The 25,148-nt window shown below is 44.1% G+C and overlaps 1 protein-coding gene across 2 annotated transcripts in view; it reads right to left on the bottom strand.

Moving 5' to 3' along the window:
* DSCAM (DS cell adhesion molecule) overlaps positions 1 to 25,148 on the bottom strand; it is a gene marked incomplete at both ends in the record, with an annotated part of 537,449 nt that overhangs the window by 114,593 nt on the left and 397,708 nt on the right. For both annotated transcript variants that reach the window (XM_080919460.1, XM_080919459.1), the window contains 3 exons: positions 4,564 to 4,692; positions 5,291 to 5,387; positions 9,079 to 9,275. In XM_080919460.1, coding sequence (XP_080775586.1) covers positions 4,564 to 4,692; positions 5,291 to 5,387; positions 9,079 to 9,275 — 423 coding nt within the window. The remainder of the gene's footprint in view (positions 1 to 4,563; positions 4,693 to 5,290; positions 5,388 to 9,078; positions 9,276 to 25,148) is intronic.

Below are 25,148 nucleotides of genomic sequence, written 5' to 3'. Positions count from 1 at the left end.
ACCTTTGTCACACTGGTGATGAGTATAAGGGGGCTGCCTTGTGCTGAGGTAAACCAAGATTTGAAGAAACACATGACTTCAGACTTCTTGTAAGGCTCTTGCTTCTTAGGGAATCATACGTAGCATAAATGGACCATCACTATCAAAGTGTGAAGTAGAGGCATCTTTTGATTTGGGAAGACTGAGGTAGGACACTGTGACAGAAAGAATGTGGCTAAAAACTGAATTATGAGATTTGATAGAGGATGAATGAGGAGAAATTTTATTTCAGTGAAATGATGTCCAGTGAGGAGTCTGTCAGAAGGAATAGGCCTCCTGAAGATGCTTTGATGTAGGGACGAACTAGCAGCATTACAAGACACAAGAAACATGGGAGGAAGCAGACAGTGGGGTGGCTGAAGGCTCTATTGAGATAAAATGAAAGTTTCTGGAAGCACAATGACCAATGGAAACACTGCAGCCCTGAATATGGGATGTGGGAGAGACTGAATGCCCGGGGAGGCAAATGAATGCCTCTTCTCCTCCTCCTCCTCTTTCCAGCCACATGAGACACCAAGGCAAGGAGGGAATGATTGTATACAATGCTGAGAGTGCAGCAGCCTCTGGCTATAGGTTCCTTTGACCCAGCGTAAGTTCCTGTAGCTATCTATTTGCAAACAACCTTCTAGGATGACTCAAAAGTTAGCTCCCGACTCTTCAGAATTCACTTTTTTTTCCTATAGAAAACAGCATCTCTACAGACATTGAGCTAGGAGAACTGTAAGATGTTTCCACAGAAATTCTATTGCTTGCTCAAGCAGCTGTCCCCAATCACTCGCTGCTCAGGTTTGTACCACCAGACTTAGGTTTGCAGCCAGTCATTGCAGTCTGTGTACTCCAAGGATGTTGATCTGGACTATGCTACAATTTTCCAGCTATATTTGCAGTTTAACTGTAATTCCACTCTTCCTTCAGGGCACTGGGATGGACACCTCATAAATAAACACAGGCTCTTGTTCCAATGATTCCTGAGTCTGTGGGAACACTGGGACCCCAAGGTCTGATGGTTTCTGTGCATTCAAGCTTTTTGATCTAAGTCTTGAGATTACTGTGCCCATGGGTCTTTGTGGTAAAAGGCTTCACCATCTGGGTCTTTCCAATAGTTCAGAACAACTGTCTCATTTGGTTGAGCCCTCAGGACACCCTGATAAACCAAAAATTTGATTTTCAGTGTGAAGGTCTAGGGACAGTAGTAAAACAATGGATGTAATTTAAAGGGATATAGCTAAAGGCCAAACACCAGAATAAATATGTGTGTATGAAACTCCTAGAGATGGAAGAATTGTAAAAGGATTTAAAGTGAGGAGACAGATGGAAGGAAGACTAGGATGAAGACACTAGCCTTGGGACACTGAAAAACATGTCCCTGGAATGAAAGTCCAGTTGAAGCTGCAGCAGGGGGAGGCCTGGAGGGCAACTATCTACCCGGGGGAAGAGTGCTTCCAGGGCCTGGCTATTGCAATAGCCAGGACTGATTCTGGAGCTGATGCTAACAATGGCAGGTTGCTAGGTGCTGACCAAGGTGCTGAAGCTCCCCATGCTCTGGAAGGTGGAAGGAGAGGAAGGTGGCCAGGGGAACAGGCCTAGGAGAAAAAAGTGCTTCAGCACCCAAGAAGGAGAGAAGAGATCAGATGTAATAGCCATAGTCCAGTGAGTGAGGAGGTGCCACATGAACAGAAGTTGGAGGACTGTTATAGAGACCAGAGGGTCCAAGTAGTTTCTCCAAGAACCAAAAGAAAGGGGGCAATCAGAGCAGCAGGGAGCTCTAGGCAGTAGAGAAGATACATAGAGTAGGGAGACACCTTCCCTCCAATTCTTACTTCCTACTAGTTGAAATAATGGTCTTGTTCTGGGTGTTTCCAGACTGGATGGTTACAGAGGTAGAAATGAATATAGACTCTTTAAAATCATTACTTTGGTAAACAGAAAACCAAGGACACTCATTTGTCTTCAAGTCATGGAAGGAGGGTCATTTGGCTAAGAGGTGATAGGTGTGTTGAGGAAGCCCTGTGTGGGTGAACAGCAGATCTGCTGAGTTCATGTTTCCTGGACTGGATTGATCCAGCCTTGACCAACACACTGGCAAGAAAGCAAGGGGCTTTTCCTATACTGGTGGGATGTAGCTTTTGTAGAAAATGTATGAAACACAGGTGAAAGTTCCTTTGCAAGACAATGGCACTGCCCCTAAGGATGGAGCATTTATTAGCAGCCTAGCATGTGTACCAGGAATCCTGGAGTGCAGAGAGGCACTGTGAAGGACTGCCTAGAGACACTAGAGACACGTCACAAGGGTACTCCAAGGGGACTGATGTCAGTGTAGAGTAGATATTACCTAGTTAGGAGTGCAGTGAGAATTACAGGATTATGGATGGAGAAGAGAGATTGCTGGTCAGGAAGGCTTCTTGGAAGGGGTATAACCTGAAAAATGGGTTTTCTATGAACATAGCTTAGCTTATGGCAATGAGATTTCAACACTCAGAAGTCACTGAGAAAGGACATAACTCATGAAGATGCTGACAGACACCTGGATCAGAGAACTGATTGCAGCCTCTACCTACAAAGAGAGCAGGTTCTCCCTTTCTGCTTCCAGGGCTTTCTACTCTAAGGTTGAAGTTTAAACACAAGGAATGTTTCTTCTACATTCTATGTGCACTAAACAATGTACTAAGTGCTGGGGACCTGAAGAAAGAAGAAAACCAGAGCCCGACTCTGAAAAACTTCCAAGACACTTGAGGAGGAGTATACAGGGAAAGGTTTCTTAGGTGGTAACATTCCATCAAGACGAGCCTTTGGGGACCTGCATCTTGTAACCATGTTTGTGCATGTGTAAGCACAAAAGGCTGCTCTCATCAGTGGCAGGCTGTGTGTCAGACAGTGAGTGAAGCATTGTAAGTGCACCTTTGTCTTAAAGACTCATTAAATATCAACTTAGCATCCACTGCCCATCAGGTATCAGAACAATGGGCACTGTGGAAATCAACCTAGTAGGCAGAGGGAGCCCAACCAGCTTCCAGGCTAGTGGAGGGGCATGCATGAATGGATATGAGAGTTAATACACACAGAGGTACACATGTGGTGATGTTACAGGGATAGCTATGATAAGGGAGCATTGAGGAAGCGTGGGAGGCCTCATGGTTCAGGGGAGCTAAGTTTTCCTGCCAGAGGCAACCCTGGTTTCTGTTATGGTCTTCTCTTTAACAGATTAGGTTAGCAGGAGACAGAGAAATCGCAAGGTGAAGCTCAGCCAGCAGAGGGCCAACATGAGCCAGATCTTAATGCTCCCCGTTGTTGGTTTGGGTGGGTACCAACAGTTGGCAGGGTGACCCTTCCTGAAGTCAGCAGAATCCTGGTCTGTTCTTCAATGGAAGTTTGCAGTATGTTCCAGGCTCAGGAGGCAGCCAGTGATCAGCCCCTGAGAAGGCAGGGCTCTCCCTGCTCTCTGGATCCTGATGAATGGCTCCATGCCTGCCTGCATTTCTGTTGGCTGTCATCACTGCCACCTGTTTCCAGGTGAGCCACTGTCACTGCTTCATGCAGGTGATGCTCCAATCTGCAACTGTAAGAGCAGCACCCTAGGCTACCCCTTGTTCCTTTGTGTGCCCCAAACTGGCTATCCTAGACCTTATCAACTGATCTATACTAACCCCTGCTAAGAGCCTCTAAATTCTGCTTTTTCCCTAATTCCTCATTCCGGTTAATCCTGATTCCATGATGGCACACTGCAACTAAGACACCTCACTTCTGCAACTGCTTTTTCTTAGCTGCCTTGAGTTTGACTTGTTGCTACAGCTCAGCTCAGAAGAGACCAAATCAGTCCCGACGGGGCAATCAGAAGCAACCTGTGGGCTTCAAAAAAAGCACTGTGCCTCTGAGAGCCATATGAACCCTTCCCATGCAGACGGTTCCCTGCTTGATATCTTCCATAAGACAGCAAGATTCTGACGAGAGGCCACAGTGGTGTTCTCCTCTCAATCAGGGAGACTTACGGTCATGGATGGGGGGGCGGGGCTAGAGTGGCCCTGGAAAAGGTCGGGAGAAAATGCCATGGTGCATGCATGGACTGACTGAGTGCTCTGTGACTGGTCCCAAGTGCATTTCTAGAAACCTGTTGTAGAGGCACTGCACCACGCAGGGGGATTAGCCTTCCTCATTCTATATACACTTACTGTATGCCCTATCTGGCATTGCTTGAGCCTTGGGCTGGGGATAGGGGACCCAGGCTTGGACTCTAAGGGAGAAACCTGTCTCTGTTGGTACCCATGGGGACTGCCTGAGGTAGGGATTCTTATGAAGACCAGTGAGGATCAAGACATTCAGTTATCTTACTAAGAAAGGGTAAACCTGGGCACACACATAAGAAACAAGCCTGGACACATTCACACAAGGATGGACCAGATGGAAGTAACGTTCTGAGATCTGAGAGTATGTGGAGGAGGATCTGTGGACACTTAATGAAGAAGCAAAGGAAGGCAAGGGGGTGAGTGGAGAGGAGGTAGAGCAGGGGAGGCAGGGTGAAAGGCTTACCTGATTTATTTTTGCATTCAATGTCATAGCCTGTGATGGGGCTGTTGCCGTCAAACCCCATGGTCCACCTGAGTGTGATTGTGCGAGCCTTGACGTCTTTGATCTCAATCTCAGGGGGATCTGGGGGTTCTGTGCCATCAACAGAAAGACCAGGGTTAGCTCAAATCAAGCCTGGGCATAAACTCTAGTGGAAGACCTGACTACAGTTTGCATGCTTCTGTGGGCATTAGGCATTCATCAGCAGGCGCTGCTTGGTTGGAAGCATTTGTTGGATTTGTTTTTCCTGATTAGATAGAAGGCATCCCCTACTTCTCTAGGAGATTCTGTTTGTATCCTGCTTGGCACCCAGCCAGACCTGCAGGACATGAGTGCTACTGCTTTGGCTCAGAGCACAATCATCTCCAGATGCTGGTCTTCCATTTCATCCTTCTGGTGCACAAGCTCCCAAGGAGGAGTGGAAAGCACTGGCCAAGCTGGTCTGCATTCAGCCTGAGGTCTGGCCTCTCACCTGCCCTGGTCCTCACAAGGGATTTTTTGCTAGCCATGTTTCAGGGCTTCACTCTGGGGTGATCATAGCCTCTGATAGAGTCCAGATTTGTGTCAATTTCCTGCACAGAAAAGATCTCCTGAGAGATCCAACTGTTCCCAGCTGACCAGGGCTGCAATGTTGCCTGACTTCAGTCATTCCGAAATGGCCACATACTTCCTCCTTTCATGCCTGCCTTACCTTGCACTGTGAGTTGAATTATTCCACGGTCCTCCCCGTACGAATTGATAGCATGGCAAGAGAAGAAGCCGGAATCTTCTCTGACTGTTGGCAAGATCTGCAACCAAAGCAGAAAAGCACTCACTTTAGCTATTGGCTTGAGCTGGAGATCAGCATACATGGCTCCTGGTAGGGAAATAGCTTCTCACCCCCCCCTTTGTCCCCAGCATCCAGTCATTGCTACTTATAAACATGGACACATACACAACACACACAGAGACATACATAAATATTCCCACTCACAGACATGGACAAACAGACACACAGACACATCCATACTCACACATACTAATACATTACACAAAAACACCAGACCAGCAGGTAACCTGCAGCACAGACCTAGTGAGGTTGTACAGTGAGTACCCAGAGCACAGAGATTGCTTGGAGGTGGTGCCTGGGACTGTGTCAGAGAGAATCTTGATCTGCCTGGGGAAGGCGGTTCTGGAATATCAGCTCCATGGGCGCGTTTACACCTGGACCAGAGGTAAACCTGACACAAAGGCCCAGGGAGGACACACCATGAGTTCTCAGTGAGCAGAGAGTGCTGTACTCACTGGAAAAGGGTTCATTTTGGCCTGGAGAAAGAGCCAGATCCCCACCACTAGTATCAGAACCAGTGGGCAAAGGGCCGAGCTCCCAGAGCAGCCTCAAAAGAGCTCCCCCACCTGAGTTTACAAAGACATCTAAGTACCTGCCACCAGAACTCACTGCTTGCCCACAAAAAGCAGAAAACCCAGAAGCAATTTTCTTCCTGAGCCCACAGGCCCTCAGATCCATGGGAGAGACAGGTGCCAGTCACTGACAACAAGACCACATATAACCACAGACAAAAAGATGGCAAGAGGAAAACGAAAGAACTTAAGCAATAGAAACTAAGACAACCTGGCAACATCAGAACCCAGATCTCCTACCACAGCAAGCAGTGGATTGTCAAATACTCCAGAAAAAGAAGACTCAGACCTGAAATCATACCTCACGATGATGATGGAGATCTTCAAGAAGAGGGTGAATAACTCCCTTAAACAAGTACGGGAGGACAACCATAAACAAATAGAAGCTTTTAAAGAAGAAACACACACACACAAAGTCAAAGAACTACAGGAAAACACAATCAAAGAGATGAAGGAATTGAAAATGAAAATAGAAACTATAAAGAAAACACACACACACAAAATACAACCCTAGAGATGGAAAACCTAAAAAAGAAATCAGGAGTCACAGATGCAAGCATCTCCAACAGACTACAAAAGATGGAAGAGAGAATCTCGGGGGCTGAAGACAACATTGAAAACATAAACAAAACAGTCGGAGGATGCAAAAGCCAAAAAGCTCCTAACCCAAAATGTCCAGGAGATCCAGGACACAATGAGAAGACCAAACCTAAGGATAATAGGAATAGAAGAGGGCAAAGAATATCAACTAAGAGGCACAGAAAATATCTTCAACAAAATCGTAGAAGAAAACTTCCCTACCCTTAAGAATGAGATGACCATGAGCATAAAAGAAGCCTACAGATCTCCAAATAGAGTGGACCATAAAAGAAATTCCTCCTGACACATAATAGTCAAAACACCCAGTGTTCAAAACAAAGAAAGAATACTAAAATCATTAAGGGAAAATGGATATGTAACATATAAAGGCAGACCAATCAGAATCACACCTGACTTCTCAACAGAGACTATGAAAGCTAGAAGATCCTGGACAGACATCCTGCAGACCCTAAGAGAACACAAGTGTCAGCTCAAGCTGCTATGCCCAGCAAAACTCTCAATCACCATAGATGGAGAGACTAAGATATTCCAAGACAAAACTAAATTTACACAATATCTGACCACAAACCCAGCACTACAACGAATTATAGGTGGGAAACCCAATACAACGAGGGGAACTACATCCCAGTAAAAACAAGAAAATACCTAAGCAAGAAAACCAAAAGAAGAAAGACACACAGGCACAATTCTACCTCTAAAAGCAAAAATAGCAGGAAACAGCAACCACTATTCCTTAATATCTGTTAACATAAATGGACTCAATTCCCCAATAAAGAGACACAGACTATAAAAAATCACATACAGAGATACAAACAATACATTTGTGGACAAGGCACACTCATAAACACATACAAATTTCCAGTCATACATAACATACACAGAGGCACTCTTATACATTGTTTTCCCATTCACACCCATAGATGCACGCAGAAAGACACACAGAGGTGCACACACACACATTCACATTCACAGAGTCACTCAGAGATGCACAATTAGACACAAACCTCTGCACACATATGCATCCATTCCTATCTGTATACACACACGCTCACACACTAATGCCCACACTCACAGTCTCAACCTTAAGTAGGCACTCACGCACAAACACTGTCAGAAATATACTCACCCACAGACTAACACATGCTGATGCACACTGGCATACACATGCACACACGTCTGTACCCTCTGAGGGCAAACTACTTCCATGCCATTGTTAGCATGCAAACAAAGCTGTCTGTCTCAATGGACAGAATGTGTAATTCACATGAGCTGCTGTGGGTGGGCCCATATATGCTCCATATACTTCCCTCTTTTTATGAGTGGTGTATTTATAAAGAACTGTGCATAAGGGACATCTATGAATGCATCAGCCCTTTGGACCTACGGGTTTTTTTTTTGTTTTTATTTTTGTTTTTGTTTTTGAACACACCATATCTTGTGAGAATTTCCTGACCAGCCAGTGTAGCAGCTCTGCTTATTTTGAGCAGCATAGAGTAAGTTCAAGTGTGTGGGGGATTTATTATGTGTGAAGTCTGTGGTGTCCATAGAGATGATTACATCCCCCTCACATCTGCTGTCTATGGAAACTAAGGCACGCTCGAACAACCAGCACCCTCGGGACTTCACTAATATTCCATACCATAGGGCTCCAGAATTGCATGACAGAGACAGAGCCCACTGTATGTTCCAAACAAAGAGCTTCAAGCTTCCCCCATGTCTGTACTAGCCCTCCACTTTACAAAAGCATTGCTTAGCCAATTGCTACAGTGCTGAAGAATAGACATGCTTCCTCCATGTGTTAATGATTCTAGATTAATGACAGCATATTCTCTCCAAATAAGCAAAATATTTTTTAAAACTTATTTTATTTGCAATTATATATGTATGTGTGTATGAGCCCATGTAGACCAGAAGAAGGTATCAGATCCCTTAGGGCTGGAGTATCAGATAGTTGTAAGCCACGTAATATGGCTGCTAAGGTCTTCCTTTCTCTCTCTCTCTCTCTCTCTCTCTCTCTCTCTCTCTCTCTCTCTCTCTCTCTCTCTCTCTCTCTCTCTCTCTCTCTTTCTCTGCCTTGCCTTATCTTGTGCCTGCCCTCACCTGCATATAGACATCAACTACAGAATCCAGGTCTTCTGGAAAATCAGTATGCGCTCTTAACTGCTGAGTTAGCTCCCTAGTTCTCTAAAGAATATTTTTATTATGCTATTCTTTATGTCTCTAATCTCTTGCTATTTTTCTTTTGTAAAAGGTTGAACATACTGTCACCCCCTCTGAGGACAGCTGTCACGAAAGATTTCTCTCTGTGCTTAATCATTTCTCCGTGGATGGTGGCTGTGAAGAACAACTTCTGAAGGTCATTTAGTGACCTTGTTCATGCAGAGGGATGGAGTGTCATGAGGAAATTCCAGCTGGGTGGGAGGCCTGACTAACTGTCCCAGGACACCCTGCCCCATTCTCCACAGATGGCAGTTTTACCTGCAGAGTAGAAATCACTTCCTCTCCCACCTCCTTGGTGGACACCAGGTAACGGGCCATTTCAGGGTTAATGATCCTGTCCTCTTTCTCCCAGCGAACAATGATGGGCTTCTCCCCATGTGCTGTGCAACTCATCTCCTTCCTTTGACCCTGAGTGGCCAGGGTGGTGTTGGGGTAAGAGGTTATCATGGCAGGAACTGAAAACCAAAGAAGATAAACCTTGCTCAGTCAAATCACACACATGGCTATCCCACAATCTCACTCAGCTGAAAGAAACACTTCTTGGAAATAAAACTTGTTCAAGAGACTGTTGAGGAGGAGCTAGAAGGAACAACAGAAAGGACACTGGTGGAGACACAAAGCTTGACTATCAGGGCCCAGGGCAGAACATGCCTTGCAGGTTCATATTCAAGGGGCCAGATGTAATCCAGTGGGCATGCCCTATGTCATCACAGCACACAGGCCAATGATGGTTCTTCAGCCAGAAGGTGGGGTTTGGGAGGTGTCTTAGTTAGGTTTTCTATTCCTGCACAAACATCGTGACCAAGAAGCAAGCTGGGGAGGAAAGCGTTAATGCAGCTTACACTTCAATATTACTGTTCATCACCAAAGGAAGTCAGGACTGGAACTCAAGCAGGTCAGGAAGCAAGAGCTGATGCAGAGGCCATGGAAGGATGTTACTTACTGGCTTGCTTCCCCTGGCTTGCTCAACTTGCTTTCTTATAGAACCTAGAACCACCAGCCCAGAGATGGTACTACCCACAATGGGCTGGACCCTCCCTCCTTGATCACTGGTTGATCACACATACATACATACATACATACATACATACATACATACATACATACATACATACATACACACATACACAATAGAAGCATATTTTAAAATATGGGAATAGGATGGAATGTTTCCAAAGGCCAAATCTACAATTTATCTGCATGTTATCTCCATTTCTTCAATCCCAGGTAGAAAGACCCCTCTCCATTTGTATTTTTCCAAAATTCATGAGCTTTTGGACTTTCACCATTCAGCTTTGGGGCTTCTCAGATAGCATCAGTGAAGACAAAGGTCTGCTGAGGTGCAGTCTGTTCTTGGGTGAAGCATGTAGCATCTACAATGAGTGTTCCCATACAGGTCCACAGCCTGAGCTTTCTATGGTACATGAATTTGTGGGGATGTTGGCTCTACTCAATAAGTATGTTTCAGTTACCCAATGCTCACATGTATTGTGTATATACAACACTAATTACACACACAGATATATACATATATTGTATATAGCATATAACTATATATATATATATATATAATATACAACCTGATAGAAATTTTATGAAGTTGAATGATCCAGTACCAGATGAGTTTTTAACTAGCATTTACACTATTCTTAGAAAGTCCAGTAGCTTCTCTTTGTCTACTCCAAGGTCTAGTGAATCATTGTTTACATTCTTACATTTAAAATTTTATTAGCTTTTATATATTTATTTTGTGTGCTACCTCCTGTGTGTGTGTGTATCTCTCTGTGTCTGTGTATGTATGTATGTGTGTGTCTGTGTCTCTGTGTGTGTCTTTGTGTGTGTGTATGTGTGTGCATGTGTGTATGTATGTGTATATATGTGTATGTGTATGTGTGTGTGTATGTGTGTATATGTGTGTATGTATGTGTATATGTGTGTAAGTGTGTGTGTGTGTGTGTGTGTGTGTGTGTTTGTGTGTATCTGACTGTCTTGGCACAGTGTGGAGGACAGAGGAATTCTGGCAAGAGTTGGTTTTCACCTTCACTCAAGTAGATCCTAGGAATCAAATTCAGGTCACCAGGCTTGGCAGCAAGCACCTTGACATGTGAGCCATCTTATAGACCTCTGCATTTTCCTTCCTTAGGCTGTTGCAAGCTCTTTAATGCACACTTTGTGGGAGAAGTGTCTCAGCAAACCATGCAGAATGGGATTTTTGACTCACTGATACTATTCTGCCGGAGATGCTCCTTGTTTTCAGTCATATTTCTCTTTTGGGTGAGAGTCCCATTGTTAAGAAGGGCTTTTTTTTCTTTTCTTGCAACAAAGCCAGCATTTAGTGAGGAACACTCAGCTAGCCTGTGCTTTTCTATCCCGCTTGGAATGGTCAAACGACCCATTTATTTTAATGAGCTATCACTGTGACTTCCTCTCAGTGCTGATGTCTAAAGGCATGGCGACCTTTTCACTTGTCACACTCCTGGGCACCGAGAGATGACAGCATGTCAGTGCAGCTCCGCTCTCTGCCATGATTCCTGAAGCGTTACAAATGGACAGGGTCATTTAACAGAGGTGGGCACCAAGGAGAGGCTCTGAGTAGCCTCAGAGAAAATCCAGACCCAGGACAGCTCTGGCCAAGGCTGTGTGCTGCATGCTTTTCCTCCAAAATTACTCATTAGGGCAGGTGCTGTTTTACATCAGGAGAACCTGGTTTGTAAGCTTTGCTCATTAGCCACAGTGCTACCCCACGGCTTCTCCCCCTCTCAGCGAGTCTGCACTCGTGTTAGGAGCTTCTTCTGACCTACTTTCTTGCAGCTTAAAGATTCAGCCATGCTGGGTTGCTGCAGCTCCTGGCCAGGGAGTATGATCAGGCATCTCTCTGCCTGACTACAGTGCAGTGACAGGGATGTGATCTTAATTTGACACTGGCAATAGTAAAGGTGTTTGTGCCACCAAAATGGGTAAATGCTAGAACCTGGCCTTTCTTCACACCCTCCCATTAGCGGTTAATTATTAAGACACTTATGAAAATAGTATTTGAGTCAGTATTTCTCACTCTACTTAATGACTTTAAAATGATCCCACTCTCCAGCTGAGAGGCTAGACCAACCTCAGGACTGACAAGCTTCACATTTTGGCTAATACAACTCATTCCCTTCAACCTTGCAAAGAAGAAAAGAAAGCTGGAGTGTAGTGGCTGTCAACATTTCTAATTCAAATGTGAACCAGAGTGGGGGACCTGAATGGGCCCCACTGAGAACCAGGAGATCGCCTCAGAAACAGCGGTGACCAGTTAGCATGGATCATCTGTGATCTCTCATGTCTGAAAATGCAAAAGTCTTACCTTCTGAGTTAAGTCACAGTCCCTCCACTCCTTTGGAAAAGACATGGCACAGAGGGTATTAGATTAACAAGGAGGGAACACCAAAGCAGGGATCGTAGGAAGTCTGTGGAGATGTTCTGAGTCATATGTGCATTTAAAAATATTCCAAACTTTATGCACATGGATACTTTGCCTCCATGTGTGCCTCTATACCATGTACATGCCAGGTGCTTATACAGGCTGGAAGAGGGCACTGAATGCCCTGGAACTGGAGCCGTAGATTACTTGAATTACCTTGTGGGTGCTTGGAAATAAACCTGGGTTCTTTGGAAGCGCAGCCAGAGCTCTTAACTGCTGAGTACTCTCTCCAGCATGCGCGCATTTTTGAAACTACTCATTCAACCTTTATATATATATATATATATACACACACACACACAAACTCAACACGGCAAAACTCCAAAGAGACAGAATGTCAAAAAACTTCAGATCCATTGCTGGATTCACAGCCATGTGCGGAGTTTACGAATTTCTTTTTTGTGCTATTGTTCTAGCAGAGATCCAACATTTGTCAAATATGTAATCATCACTGCTCTCTATTTCAGTTCTTATTAGGTGAAAGTGTAGATCAGTAAGGGTCTCAGTTGTGAGACACAGAGATGGAAGTTGCCTTTAGGGACCTGCTGCTTCAGAGGACAACAGAAGATGGAAGATACATCCAAGGGTTGACTATCTTAGGACCCTTTTCATATATGTCACTTCAAACAAAGAAGTGGCCAAGAGCCTGGCTCCCACCTCATGCAGTATTGTGTACTGGGTAGTGTGTATGTGCCTGACTGCCTGTCTCCATGAGCCTCCATTATCTGACTGACTCCAGAAAGGTAGATGGGACTCAAAGTTCTCAGTGGGTGTCTCAGGTGATTTGTTCCAAATATGAGGTTGGAAAAACAAACAAACAAACAAATGACAAACTACAGGAAGGCAGCCCATTATAGTAAGGAGGGGCAGATGACCCATCATAGGGGGGAAAGGCATTGATTTATGGCAGAGGGCTGTTCCCATGGTAGTAGATAAAAGTGAGAACATGCTGAAATCTTCACAAGTTTGCTCCTAGTGATTTACCACCAGGCCCCACACTGTAAAAGCCAGTTCATGAGGATCTGGGGAGATGGTTCAACAGGTTGCCGCCAGCATCACAACCTGAGAACATCCTTAACAATGCAAGTCAGCCCCACAATAGCCGAGGCTTTCTCCAGCTCAGACCCTAGTCCCTTCTTCCTTCATGTTCCTGTCTGTGTGAATGTGGCTACTTAGACCAACAAGTCTCTGCAGTGTTTGTCTGCAGTGTCCCGCTTGCTCTGCTGAGTACAGCATCCTCAGGTTCTATTTTACTCTATGTGTCAGAATTTTCTTCTTCTTTTAAAAGCAGAAATAATACTTCAAACAAAAGTCTAGACAACATGTTCTATCCATGGACACTTTGGGCTTGGTGATTCCTGATGGACAGAACATTGTAGTTTTACAAGTCCATAGCTGCTTGAAGGCCAGCCCACTCCTCCTTATCTGGGGCCTCATCCTCTCTGTTCCAGTCCTGTTTCCTCATCTGTGAGAACAGAGACCCATAGCTCCCTAGGCTCTGGTGACAATGAGATTGTGTTGGAGGGACCCCGAGTAGGTTGCCTGAAGAAAGGCCTTGCAGAATCCCAGGTTGCGATTATCACTGCTGCAGGGTCATATACGAGTCAGGATTGCTTATTGTTCATAAAAGTCTCAGAGAGTGAGGCTGCCTACTGGGCAGCCCTAATCCCTATAAAGAAAGCGATTCCTCCTGCCGGGAATTAATAAGTTCTTAGCCACACTGAAATATCTTCTCGGCTGGGTTATTATACTTACATAATGGGGTTACTTTGATTATAGCCATTAATCAAGTTCATGTTTCCAAGCTAGAGTGTGTTGCATTTGATACAAGGCTTTAACGAGAAGGACAGCATCCCCACTTCCTGGCAGTGGGGCCCGGCTGGCTGACATGATTAAACCTGTCAGGGCAATGACACAGAATGCTTAGGCTTCATATCAGATCCACTCTGAAGTTGCTTCTTGTCTGTTATTGGGAGAAATTTGATTTATTTTGCATGACAAGCATGAACATTAAGAAAGATATATTGAAATTATTTTTTCCCCATTCACAAGGAGTTGGAATGAGCCACTTCTTCCTGAAAAATTTTCCCCCTTTTCCATCTGGTTATGTACATAAATATTCTGTTTTGCCTAATAGAAAAACTCATTAATAATTTGAGGAAAAATAGGTAAGTAAATGGACTTGTACTGCCTGTTGAAGTGACAGTAAGAAACAGGAGGAAAAATTGTCACAGACCATGGCTTTCTGCAGAAGATAAGGGGTTAGGATATTGATTAGAGGAAGGTCATGGGCAGTGCTTTAATCAATCTCTTAGACAATGGCCCTCCTGGAACTCAGACTCCCACGGCAGTCCCTCCCACAGCCTCCAGAGCCACCAGACCATGTGACCATGGATATGGCTGAAGCAGTCAGTGGCTTATGCCTCCCAGATGAGATCATAGAAGGTCTGTGACCTTCATTTTGGGTGTGGCTTTTCATTATTGGCTGCAGAGGAGTTGCTAGAATGTCACCAGGATGCTCTGGCCCCATACCAAAGGACCGTGGGGGAGAGAGATGTCAGGCTGCCACCTACCCTCCCAAAGCTTGGAAATGGATTTTATCTCAGTTACTTTTCGTCCTCATCAAGTATTCTGATACAGTTTTCAGAGAGCCAGCTGTTTCCATGGAAACAGAGCCAGCAGTTTCCAGGTGTCTTGATGGTGGACACAGCTAACCATTGGGCCCCCTGGGCTGTGATCTGGCTTTTGAGCAGGTGCTTAGCAGGCAAGTGCTGTTTGTCATGGAGAAACAGAGGATGGATAATCATCCCCATTAAAAGTACTGGCTGGTATTCTATAACCACACTACTGTTTCATACGGCACCTGGCCTGGGATACCCTGGGGCTTCCTTCACCTGCAGACTCTTGTCCATGGAGGGCCAAGCCCCTAAATCTTCTGACCCTCCCTGCCTTTCAGCTGATAAACTCAGCATTTTTTTTTCTTAATTTCAGAAGTGTCTTCTCCTTTTAAAGCCACATTTGGACTTAGTGTCATTACCCAGAATGCTTCCTTCATTAAGCCAGTAACTAATGCTCCCATTCACTGGCATGGGGTGCCTGTGTGTTGGTGTTCGGCATCCTTTATCAACAGACTCCATGAGCGTCACACAGTGATGGCATGAAGAAGTCAGGTGAGGCCAGGTTGACCTCAGGTGTCTTCCTCAGACAGTCTACACTGTCAAACCGCAGCAGATGTCTTTCTGGAAATAGCTGTCACATTCCCCTTGCAAAGCAGCCAGGACATTACCACACCCTTTTCACCTGAACTATCATAAAGTCTTCCTCCCAATTTTTATGCAAAACCCAAGACTGAGTGCAAAAAAAATTTTTTTTTGCCACATGTATTTGAAAATGTATACATGGCTATAGTTTTCTTATTAAACAGTGTTTTAAAGCTGGGGAACCTTGGAGTTCTCATACAGCTCTTTGAGCTTGACAGATTTTTATGAGGATTCTTGGCTGTGGAGACACAAGAGAGCCGGGATGTGTCTTCAGATGAGAAAGCACAGCCCAGAAAGGAACAGAGAGCTCAGCCTGATGAGAGGATTTCACTGTCTTTCCCTTCCTTATTCTAGATGGTAGAGGGGAATTCTGCTCAAGAGCCAAAGTACATACAGTATTAGTGGTGCCACAGGATGGGGGCTGTGTCCTATGTGACAAGCATGCATGCATGATACACATGCCAACATTCTTCCTTGAACTACATGTAAATCCAGAAGCCCAGCAGCATGTCTGGTGTTCTCTCAGAGAAACCTAACCAGCCCAGAGCATCTCTCCAATGTCTCCTGTCAGTTGTTGTCTCTGAAAGGAAGACAGAGGAGGCGGGACTAGTCAGCAAACACTGGTGCTCTTGGTGGGGTTTGGGGTAGGGGGGTGGGGGGTTAGGTTCCAGAGGCCTGTGAAGCAACAAGTGTAACTGTCCCTCCCAAGGAGCTCTAACTGAGGTACGGATGGTTCTAAATGAAGTATAACCCTGCTAGGAATATGGAGGGAAAAATGAGCATTGCTGAGTCCTGCACACTGGGACCTATGCAGCTTTCAACCACTGTTCGTTCATGCATGAGTGAGCTCCAGAACCTCAAGACTTACGTCACCCAGACACTTGGTCTCATGCTAAACAGCCAGGAAATTCCTGAGTGAGGCACTAGAAACAATGTCCCTCTCCTCACTGCTCCAGTGTCCTTCCAGATGAGGGATAACAGGACATTATCCCATACTTACAATCTACATGTACAAGGCCAAACATATGATTCCACACATACAACTTACATGTATGATCCCAAACATACTAGCCCATACATATGATCCTACATACAAGAGACTGGGACAGGAAAAGCTGAAGCAGACTTTGTTATACATGTGACCATTAGATAACATTGCCATCTTATAAAGAAAGCACAAGGTACTATCCTCTCTATTCTTGTGTGCATGTGTGTGTGTGTGTGTGTGTGTGTGTGTGTGTGCTTACATTCACATGTGTATGGAAACCATAGGGCAACTTTGGGTGTCATTCCTGCCTCAATAAAGTGGTGAGAGACCAAAAATTGTTAGCCTCAGACTTTTACCTGTATACACACCCATATTTGTATATGTACACACACATGTGTACAACAAACACATGAATGTGCACATACACTCATGCACATACATACAGAGCAACATCTTTATCTTTGTATCATTAGGTCCATTTGCTGAGTTTTATTCTGTGAAATTGAAGGTCATTCGCTACAGCCCATCAGTGATCACAGGAACTCTGAAGCACATACATCACAAGTATTCATATGGTATTTAAAGAAGTCATCTAGACAAGAGAATACTTGTTCAAGAAACACTCAGAACTATATTAAAAGCTCATACACGTGCTTGTGTGTTTGTGGTAGACCTTCCATCATAGAAGAAAGCCTTCTTGCTTTTTGGGGTGTGCTCACATGATTTTCTCTCTGTATCCCATGTAAATGACTAGGCAGGCATGATGCATATGCTTGTCCCTAGTGCTGGGGTGGCTGAGACAGAGAGACTGCTGAAGCTTGATAGCCAGCTAATCTAATTAGTCTAATTAGCATCATGTCAGCAAGAGAAAGAGAGCTTTCTCAAAGAGTGGAAGTCCTCCTGGGGATGACTTCTGAAGTGTCCTCTGGCCATGTGTGTGCACTTATGGTAGACACACACAGACACAGACACACATAGACACACACAGACACAGACACACACATACACAGACACACAGAGAGAAAGAAAGAATGGAAGAGAGGAAGAAGGCGAGGAAGAGAGGGTGGGGGAGGGGAAGGAGAAGGGGGAGGGGGAGAAGAAGGAAGGGGAGAGGGAGGGGGAGAGAGAGATGGAGAGAGTCTGAGATGACTTAGCAGGTAAAAATCACTTCCATGGAGGCCCAAACATCTGATTTCAGTATCTGGAACTCATGATAGAAAGAACTGATTTCCTACAGTTGTCCTCTAACCACTATATAGACCATGGCATGTGTACCCTCAATCATCTCTCCCCCTCTCTCCCTCTCCCTCCCCCTTCCCTTCTCCTCCCTCTTTCTCTCTCACACACATACACTAATAATAATAAAATTAATAATTGTGATGATTCACCTGGAATGATAAAGCACCTGTGCACGGCAGAATAGAATCTGAAGCTAAACATGCCTGCTTATGTTGGCTGGGGCAATGACTCGGGCAGATTGACAAATATAAGGACCGAGCTTAGTCCACAGCACCTATGTGAAGAAGCTAAGTGTGCCTTGCACTTGTGAGCCCAGTCTTGGGAAAGTAGAGGCAGGAGGGATCTAAGTACTCACTGGTCAGCTACTCTGCCTGAGCTAATCAGTTCCAGATTCATCAAGAGTGTGTACCCCACAGAATATGTCAAATAGAACTGAGGAAGACACTTGACATTGAACTTTGTCCAAAAGTGTATGAACTCGTGTGTTCATACCCACTCATGTACTAAGCACATAGGCAAGAACATGTAAACACACATGCAAAGTACATCGATGAGTTCATTATTTCTTCTCAACACATCCTTTGGTGTAGAATTTATACATGAATAGAAAAATAAAATTGAAATATCTCTAAAGAGAGCACACACCACATCATATTCAATGTCTACATTGCATTTTCTTGGTTTACCCAAATCCTTCATAATAAACACATCATTTCTCCAAGCAGAAAGAAAAACTACTTTGCTTTTGGAAAGAAAAGCAGCTAAACAAAGCAACCCTCAAGCTTAGTGGCTCACATGCATGATTCCCTTCTGACAGGGACTGAGTACCCCTTAGCAGCCCTGTGCCCAAGCTGAATCAGGCACAAGCCACCTTCAAAGGAAGTGTCAGCAAACCCCTGGGGGCACAAAGGACTGCAAACTGCTTTTCCTGATGTCAGGGCTTTTCCTCAAGGGGCTCACACTACTGCATTTGCTCACAGCCAGAAGACTCATCCAGCAGGAGAAAGGTGGGAAAAGTCTCTAGTTCCCCATTTCTTCTGCTGTTTCAGACATCAGCCTCCAACAGTCAGCCTGACACTTGAGAGGCCTCTAAGAGCAGCGTGGCCAACATAGAAAGCACTCTTCTTACTGGAACTAAGTAAAAGTCTTCAAAATATATAGACACCCAAAGACAGGGTCTAATCTACTGTTCCTTTTCTTGGGAGGCTTGGAGAACAAAGGAGCTGACAGCTAGATGAGGGGGTACTATTCTGAGACCTGCAATCAAGATTAATTATAGGGGTGATGTTCTGTGGACTCAGAGAGGAAGCCTTAGCCACTTGGACAATGAGTGATGTTTACCCCACATCTTCTGTTGCTGGGGACCTTAGTTGGTTGCTATGGTGGAATAAGTGAGCACACCTGGTTCTGTCTTGACAAAAGCCATGGCAGGAGGTTGCCAAGGAAGGACAGAAGGAAAGGCTAGTGAGGAGAATGGTGGCGATTGTGGCTAAGCTCTGAACCTGGGACCATCCCAGCATGCTGGACTTTAAACAAACCAATGGTGAGGAAGCAGTATCAGGTATGAGGACTGGCTCCATGTTTTCTAGAGTCTGTAAGGACACTTGCACCTGTAGGCTTCCTTACCTTCAGCAACACTCATCAACTCTTATGTTTTGGTTTGGGTTATTTGTCCATTGTTTGCTTTGAGACAGGGTCTAACTCTGTAGTCCTGGTTTTCCAAGTGTTGAGGTTTACAAGTATGACCCACCGTTCCCAGTCTGTGTGCGACTCTAATGATACCCAGACTACTGTTTTCTATGCTCCTCCTTCACACTCCAAAAACCCGAAGAGTATTTTCTCTAAGTGCCACACACTGACTGATGGCACCATTGGAGCATCTGCCTGAAGGGAATTTTAATCAGTCAGCATGCTGTCACATGACCCACATGAAAGCCCTTACTCTCACTAGTCCTAGACTCAAGCTTGGATGGATTCCTGGACCCACGGCCAGTCAGGGACTTGAATCTTTACTGTTTTAATTCAGAAAATTTCTAGTTAGTTTTTTTTTTTTTCATTTCAGGTTCCATGGTCGTTACCCTATCTCAAGATTCAATCAGCATGCCCCAGCTGGGGTGTGTCTTTCCTGGAGGTCTCTTAGGCCTCAGCCAGGCTCAGATTAATAAATTGTCATTTCAGTCTCTGGCATCTTGTCATCCACCTGGACTCAATATCGAAGTCCTGCAATTATAGACACCTTTTTATCCTGCCAAAACCCTGTCTTGGTGATCAGTTTCCCCTCCCTCCATGCAGCCACTGGTCTTGTCCTAGGACACCTCTAGTATCTTTCCCTCTGGCCCATTCAGCATGCTGTAGTCAGAAGAGAATTCTCCCTGTCCAGGAGTCATGGAAAATGTCTTTTTCTGGAGTCTAAATGCCACCATTCAGCTGGTGGCTAACTTATATCCTACCTATCCCCTTTCCTTTCTGTGATGATCTGTCTTCCCTGGGGTCCTGGACATTTAATGAACACATCACAGTTAATAAACATGAGACCTGCCTGTGCTCAATGGCATTCGTTTTCCTTAATTATTCATTTTGAAACACGAATCTCACAGGAAGCTGCAAAGCTATTGTGGAGTGCTATGTGCACGCTACCCAGCTCTCCTCACACTGATTAGTATAAAGTCATGACATAATATTAAAGCCAGGAAATGAGCATCTGAACATCATGTGTGTGTGTGTGGTGTATGTTTATTTGTGTGTGCATGTGTGTATGGCGTGTTTGTGTATTTGTGTATATATGTGTCTGTACATATGTGTGCATAGAAAATTCTATATAACTTCATCCCATTACAGTCAAGGTAGACAGATGCTCCACTGCCTCAGAGTTCCTTGTTAGAAGCATCAGTATTACACTTGTCCATAGCCCTACTTTGGCCCTGTCCTCTGGGAACTGCCTATTTAATTTCTGGAATACCTTATAAATACAATCACATGAGGTTGAATCTTTTTTAAAAAATATTTTTATTTATTTTATGTGTATGTGTGCTTTGCCTGAATGTATGTTTGCCCATCATGTATATGCCTATTACCCACAGAGGACAGAAGAAAGCACTGGATCCCTTGAAGCCCGAATTATAGAAGGTTGTGAGCTGTTGTGTGGATGCTGAGAATCAAACCTGGGTCTTCTTGGAGAGTGGCCAGTGCTTTTAACCACGTGCTTTTCTCTAGTTCCATGGCTGAGTTTTTAAAAGCTAGCACAAAATGTTCCAGAATCTATTGAGTTTACATTCTTTTTTGTTGCTTAGTGGTGGGAGTCCATTGTATGAAAAGATGAGTTTTTAAGACTTGCCACTCATTAAAAATGTTGGGTCTGGGTCTTTTACAAGTTGGGGCACTTATAGATTATGGGTAAATGTGCTATGAACATTCCTACACAGGGATATTTTTGAGGACATAAGTTTTCAGATCTCTTGGATAAATGCCCAAGAGTTTAATGGCTATGTCACACAGTATGCTGACATTTCATTTCATAGGGAACTGTCCAGTGGTGTCCAGAGAGGCTAGACCCCTTGACATTGCCACCAGCAGTATTTGAGACCTTTTCACAGTCTCTAAATCTTTGCCAAAATTTGATATTAGAGTTGGCTTTCATTTTCACTATTTTCATAGGTGCATGATAAAATTACATTATCTAAGCTTATAGTGGTTTGAATAGGTTTGAACCCCATAGACTTGCGTGTTTAAATGCTGTTTACTCTTTGGTTAGATAATCTGCCAAAAGTTAAGACAAATTTTCCAACACCCTGCATTTAAGCAGTTATCCTTTTGTTTTGTTTTATTTTATTTTACTTTAAAACATAATTTTTTTTTGTTTCTATATGGTGATATCTCACCCAGGTCAAAATTATTAACTGAGATATTTTATACTTACCTTGTTTTTTTTTCTCTCTCCCTGGTTCTACTGGAGTGTGTGACTCACGCAGGTGCCCACTTTCTTGTGTATATTTTTAGTATCTCCCCATAGAAATGAACAATGACACACAGGTAACAGTTGTGTGTTTGGTCTTTCAAGGCCTCTTACTGTGGATTATTGTCCACCCATTTGGCTAAAATGAAACCATTGTCCTGGTTTGGATACAAATGCTTTCTCCTCCAAACCCCGAGGTACCCAAAATAAAGATGCTGCTGTCTGATTTTGTGCTTATACATTTCCAAACACACTTTCCCATAATACCTCAAAGAAGGAGGCTTTCTCCTCTAAGGCATGACATGACAAATGTGGCGGGTGCTCTGAACTGAAAGGAGAAACCTTGTTGCTTGAAGTTTTCAAGTGCTGAAGTCTCTTAGGTTCTGTGCCAAAGTTAGTAGATAGAGGGAGCAGTCAACAGAACTCTCACCCAGTGGGCATGGAACAGTAGACATTTTATTGAGACTTACCAAAACAATGCTCTCCCTTTCTTTCTCCTTCCCTCCTTCTCCCCTCCACAGACTTTCTTACATAGCAATAGCATCATCATTTGATATGGACAGAGCCACAGAGCTTCAGGCATGCAGAAGCTGGGCTGAGTCTCCTCAGAGAACTAGGTCTTTAGTTCTCTCAGACCAACCTACTGTCACTTTCTCCTTCTAGGGAGGCTTTCACTCATCCTAAAGTCCTCAAAACATCAAGAGAAAGACTCTCATTAGGTCTTGGAGCATTTGAACCTTGAATTGATTATTTGGGTCACTGCTGATTCTCCTGATTTTCATGAGTAACAATATCAGCAGAATGTGGAGACCCCAGAAGCCCACAAGCCTGAAACTTGGGACTAACGGCAAGTACTAGCAACTGTGTACTGAAGTACCAGCCCATGAAGAGAACAAAAATCAGTGGTGCCTCACTTCCTAGAAGATCTTTACCCATTTCCAGAGAAACGGTGGGTATTTATCCCCCTCTACCAGCCTTCCTTCTTCACTTTTACAGGCAGGCTTGGGATTCCTCAGTACCCTACAATGAAGAGGTCAACTGGAGAGATCCCTTGGTGTTCTTTCTTCCATCTTATGGAACTTGATGTTTGAGATGCTTTATGAGGTCCTTTTCCTAGTTACTCCCCACCATGGCTTCCACCTTTGGGACCTTTCAAAGAAATGCCTTTTCTGAACAAGGAGGCCTTGTTCTAAACAAGCTTGAAGAAGCGGGCAGGATGCTGGTGCTCTCATTTTTTTCAGTATCTTTTAGTCTTGCCTGGCATCCCAGAAGCCTTCTCCCAGGTTCGAGGGGCCTGCTGTGGTACTGTCAGTCTTGGTACCTATGGACTTCAGTTCCTAAGCAGACAATAATCACCTAGACCATGGCAACCAGGAAGAAAGGAAGGCCCCTCTTGTTATGTCTCTGAGGAGCTCAAGTAGCTTGCACCCAGCCCAACCTGGATGGAAAATGCTGCCTCCTATCCAGCTTGTTACATATGCCAAGCATCCTGGCCATCACAGGAAGATGATACTTAAGGCACTCATTGGATGGGTTGGGGGTGGGGCTTTATTCTAAGACACCCATGTTCCAAATGCTCACAGGTAGACCACAGGGTGGTGAATGCATACAACATAAAGAGCTAGTTGGCTATGCTTCTGGGTCTATGAAGAAGGTTTTGTGCTGTTAGCATTTAAATCAGGAAGCCCTGCTTATCTAAACAAGTAGGCCCAATACATAACAAGCAAATGACCTTTGTCTAAATGGTTTACAGAAAGGGAAAATGGCCTCTTTCTCCTTGTTAAACTGTGCTGCTTGAACCAAAAACTCTCAAGATAGATCCAGCCACAGAAGTACATTTCATGCCGATATCCCTGTTGTAGAATTTTCAATAAGCAACTCAACACGTGGAATCATTTCTTCTAGTTGCTGACCCAAAATATGATATCCATTTTTGATAAAATTTATATGAAAACAGTTATATCTAGAAAGAGTTAACAGCATGCCTGCAAGAAAGGCACGTCTGTTTCAGAGTCCCACTTGAAATCAGAGTTAGCTCCATGACTGGTATTCATTTCCAATCAGTGACCAAGCCAGTGAGAGTCTGAAGCGTGGAAGCATTGACCCACTGCTAGAGATCTGCATCACCACTTGAATGTTAATTCACTGGAAAATTGATTTTTGCACCTGAGGGGCAGGACAGTGGTTTAGAAGGCAGTACAGTTGCCCATAGTAACCTTGGCTGGGAAATTGGAATGGTGACTTGCTCCCTCACCTGAACTGTCAATCCCCGAGCATGTGATGGCACAGAAGAGACTTCTCGCAGGACCAAATGTCAAGTGGCATTTTGAGGCCGTGACAGTTCTGTGTTCATTGCTTTATTTTTGAGTTCTATTTCCATAGAGAAAAAGGATGATCGAGTATGAGTAGTCAACCAGAACAAATGATCCTGTTCTCAAGCAGAACTCAGTGGATAGATTGTTCATGTCTAACTCTGAAACAGGATACCTTCCTAAAGAGAATCTAACCCACTTCTTAGATGTTAGAGAATTATAATTCAAGACTGACTGTCTCGTATTCCATTCCCTTGAAAGACATTTATTTCTTAACATTTTTGTTACATTTTTTTGAGACTGATTTTCTGATTATGACTAGGGTGAATCTTGAGTTCAAAATTTTAGAAAAACTAGTTTGTAATGCAGCTTATGGATGGAAGGGGACGGTATTTATGAAACTCCAGGCTCCATTGCATAGTAGCAAAACAAATGGATGGATGGAAGGATGGATGGATAGAAGGAAGGATGGATAGATGAAAGGATGGATGGATGGATGGATGAATGGATGGATGGAAAGATGGATGGATAGAAGGAAGGATGGATAGATGAAAGGATGGATGGCTGGATGGATGAATGGATGGATGGAAGGATGGATGGATGGATGGATGGATGGATGGAAGGATGGGAGGATGGAAGAATGGAAGGATGGAAGAATGGAAGGATGGAAGAATGGAAGCATGTATGTATGTATGTATGGGAGGATGGATGGATGGATGGAAAGATGAATGGATGGGAGGAAGGATGGATGGATGGATGGATGGATGGATAGATGGATGGATGGATGGATAGATGGATGGATATATGGATGAATTTGTGCACAAAACTGCACTCTGGAGAGAAGTCAGTCCTGTCTCACTGTAAACATTTAATTTCTTCATTTTGTAAGGATGATGTTATTTCTCTTCAAAATCCCACATTAGATGATTTATCCTTACATCTATACATCTCTCATTCCTCATCCATGAATCTTGTGTTTTCAATAAATAGTGCCTAACCCAGTGACCCACATGTGGCCAAGATGTAGAGAAGAGACTGAAGAATGTTCCTGCCTAAATGGAGCAAAAATGCTGTCCCATCAAGGTCCAGGGATCATTATAGAAGATGGGGGAAGAAAGAA

The sequence above is a fragment of the Micromys minutus genome, assembly GCF_963924665.1.
Source record: "Micromys minutus genome assembly, chromosome: 7".
In the NCBI taxonomy this organism is placed as follows: domain Eukaryota; kingdom Metazoa; phylum Chordata; class Mammalia; order Rodentia; family Muridae; genus Micromys; species Micromys minutus.
The sequence above is the reverse complement of the archived record's forward strand: the minus strand, read 5'-3'. Positions and strand labels throughout refer to the sequence as shown.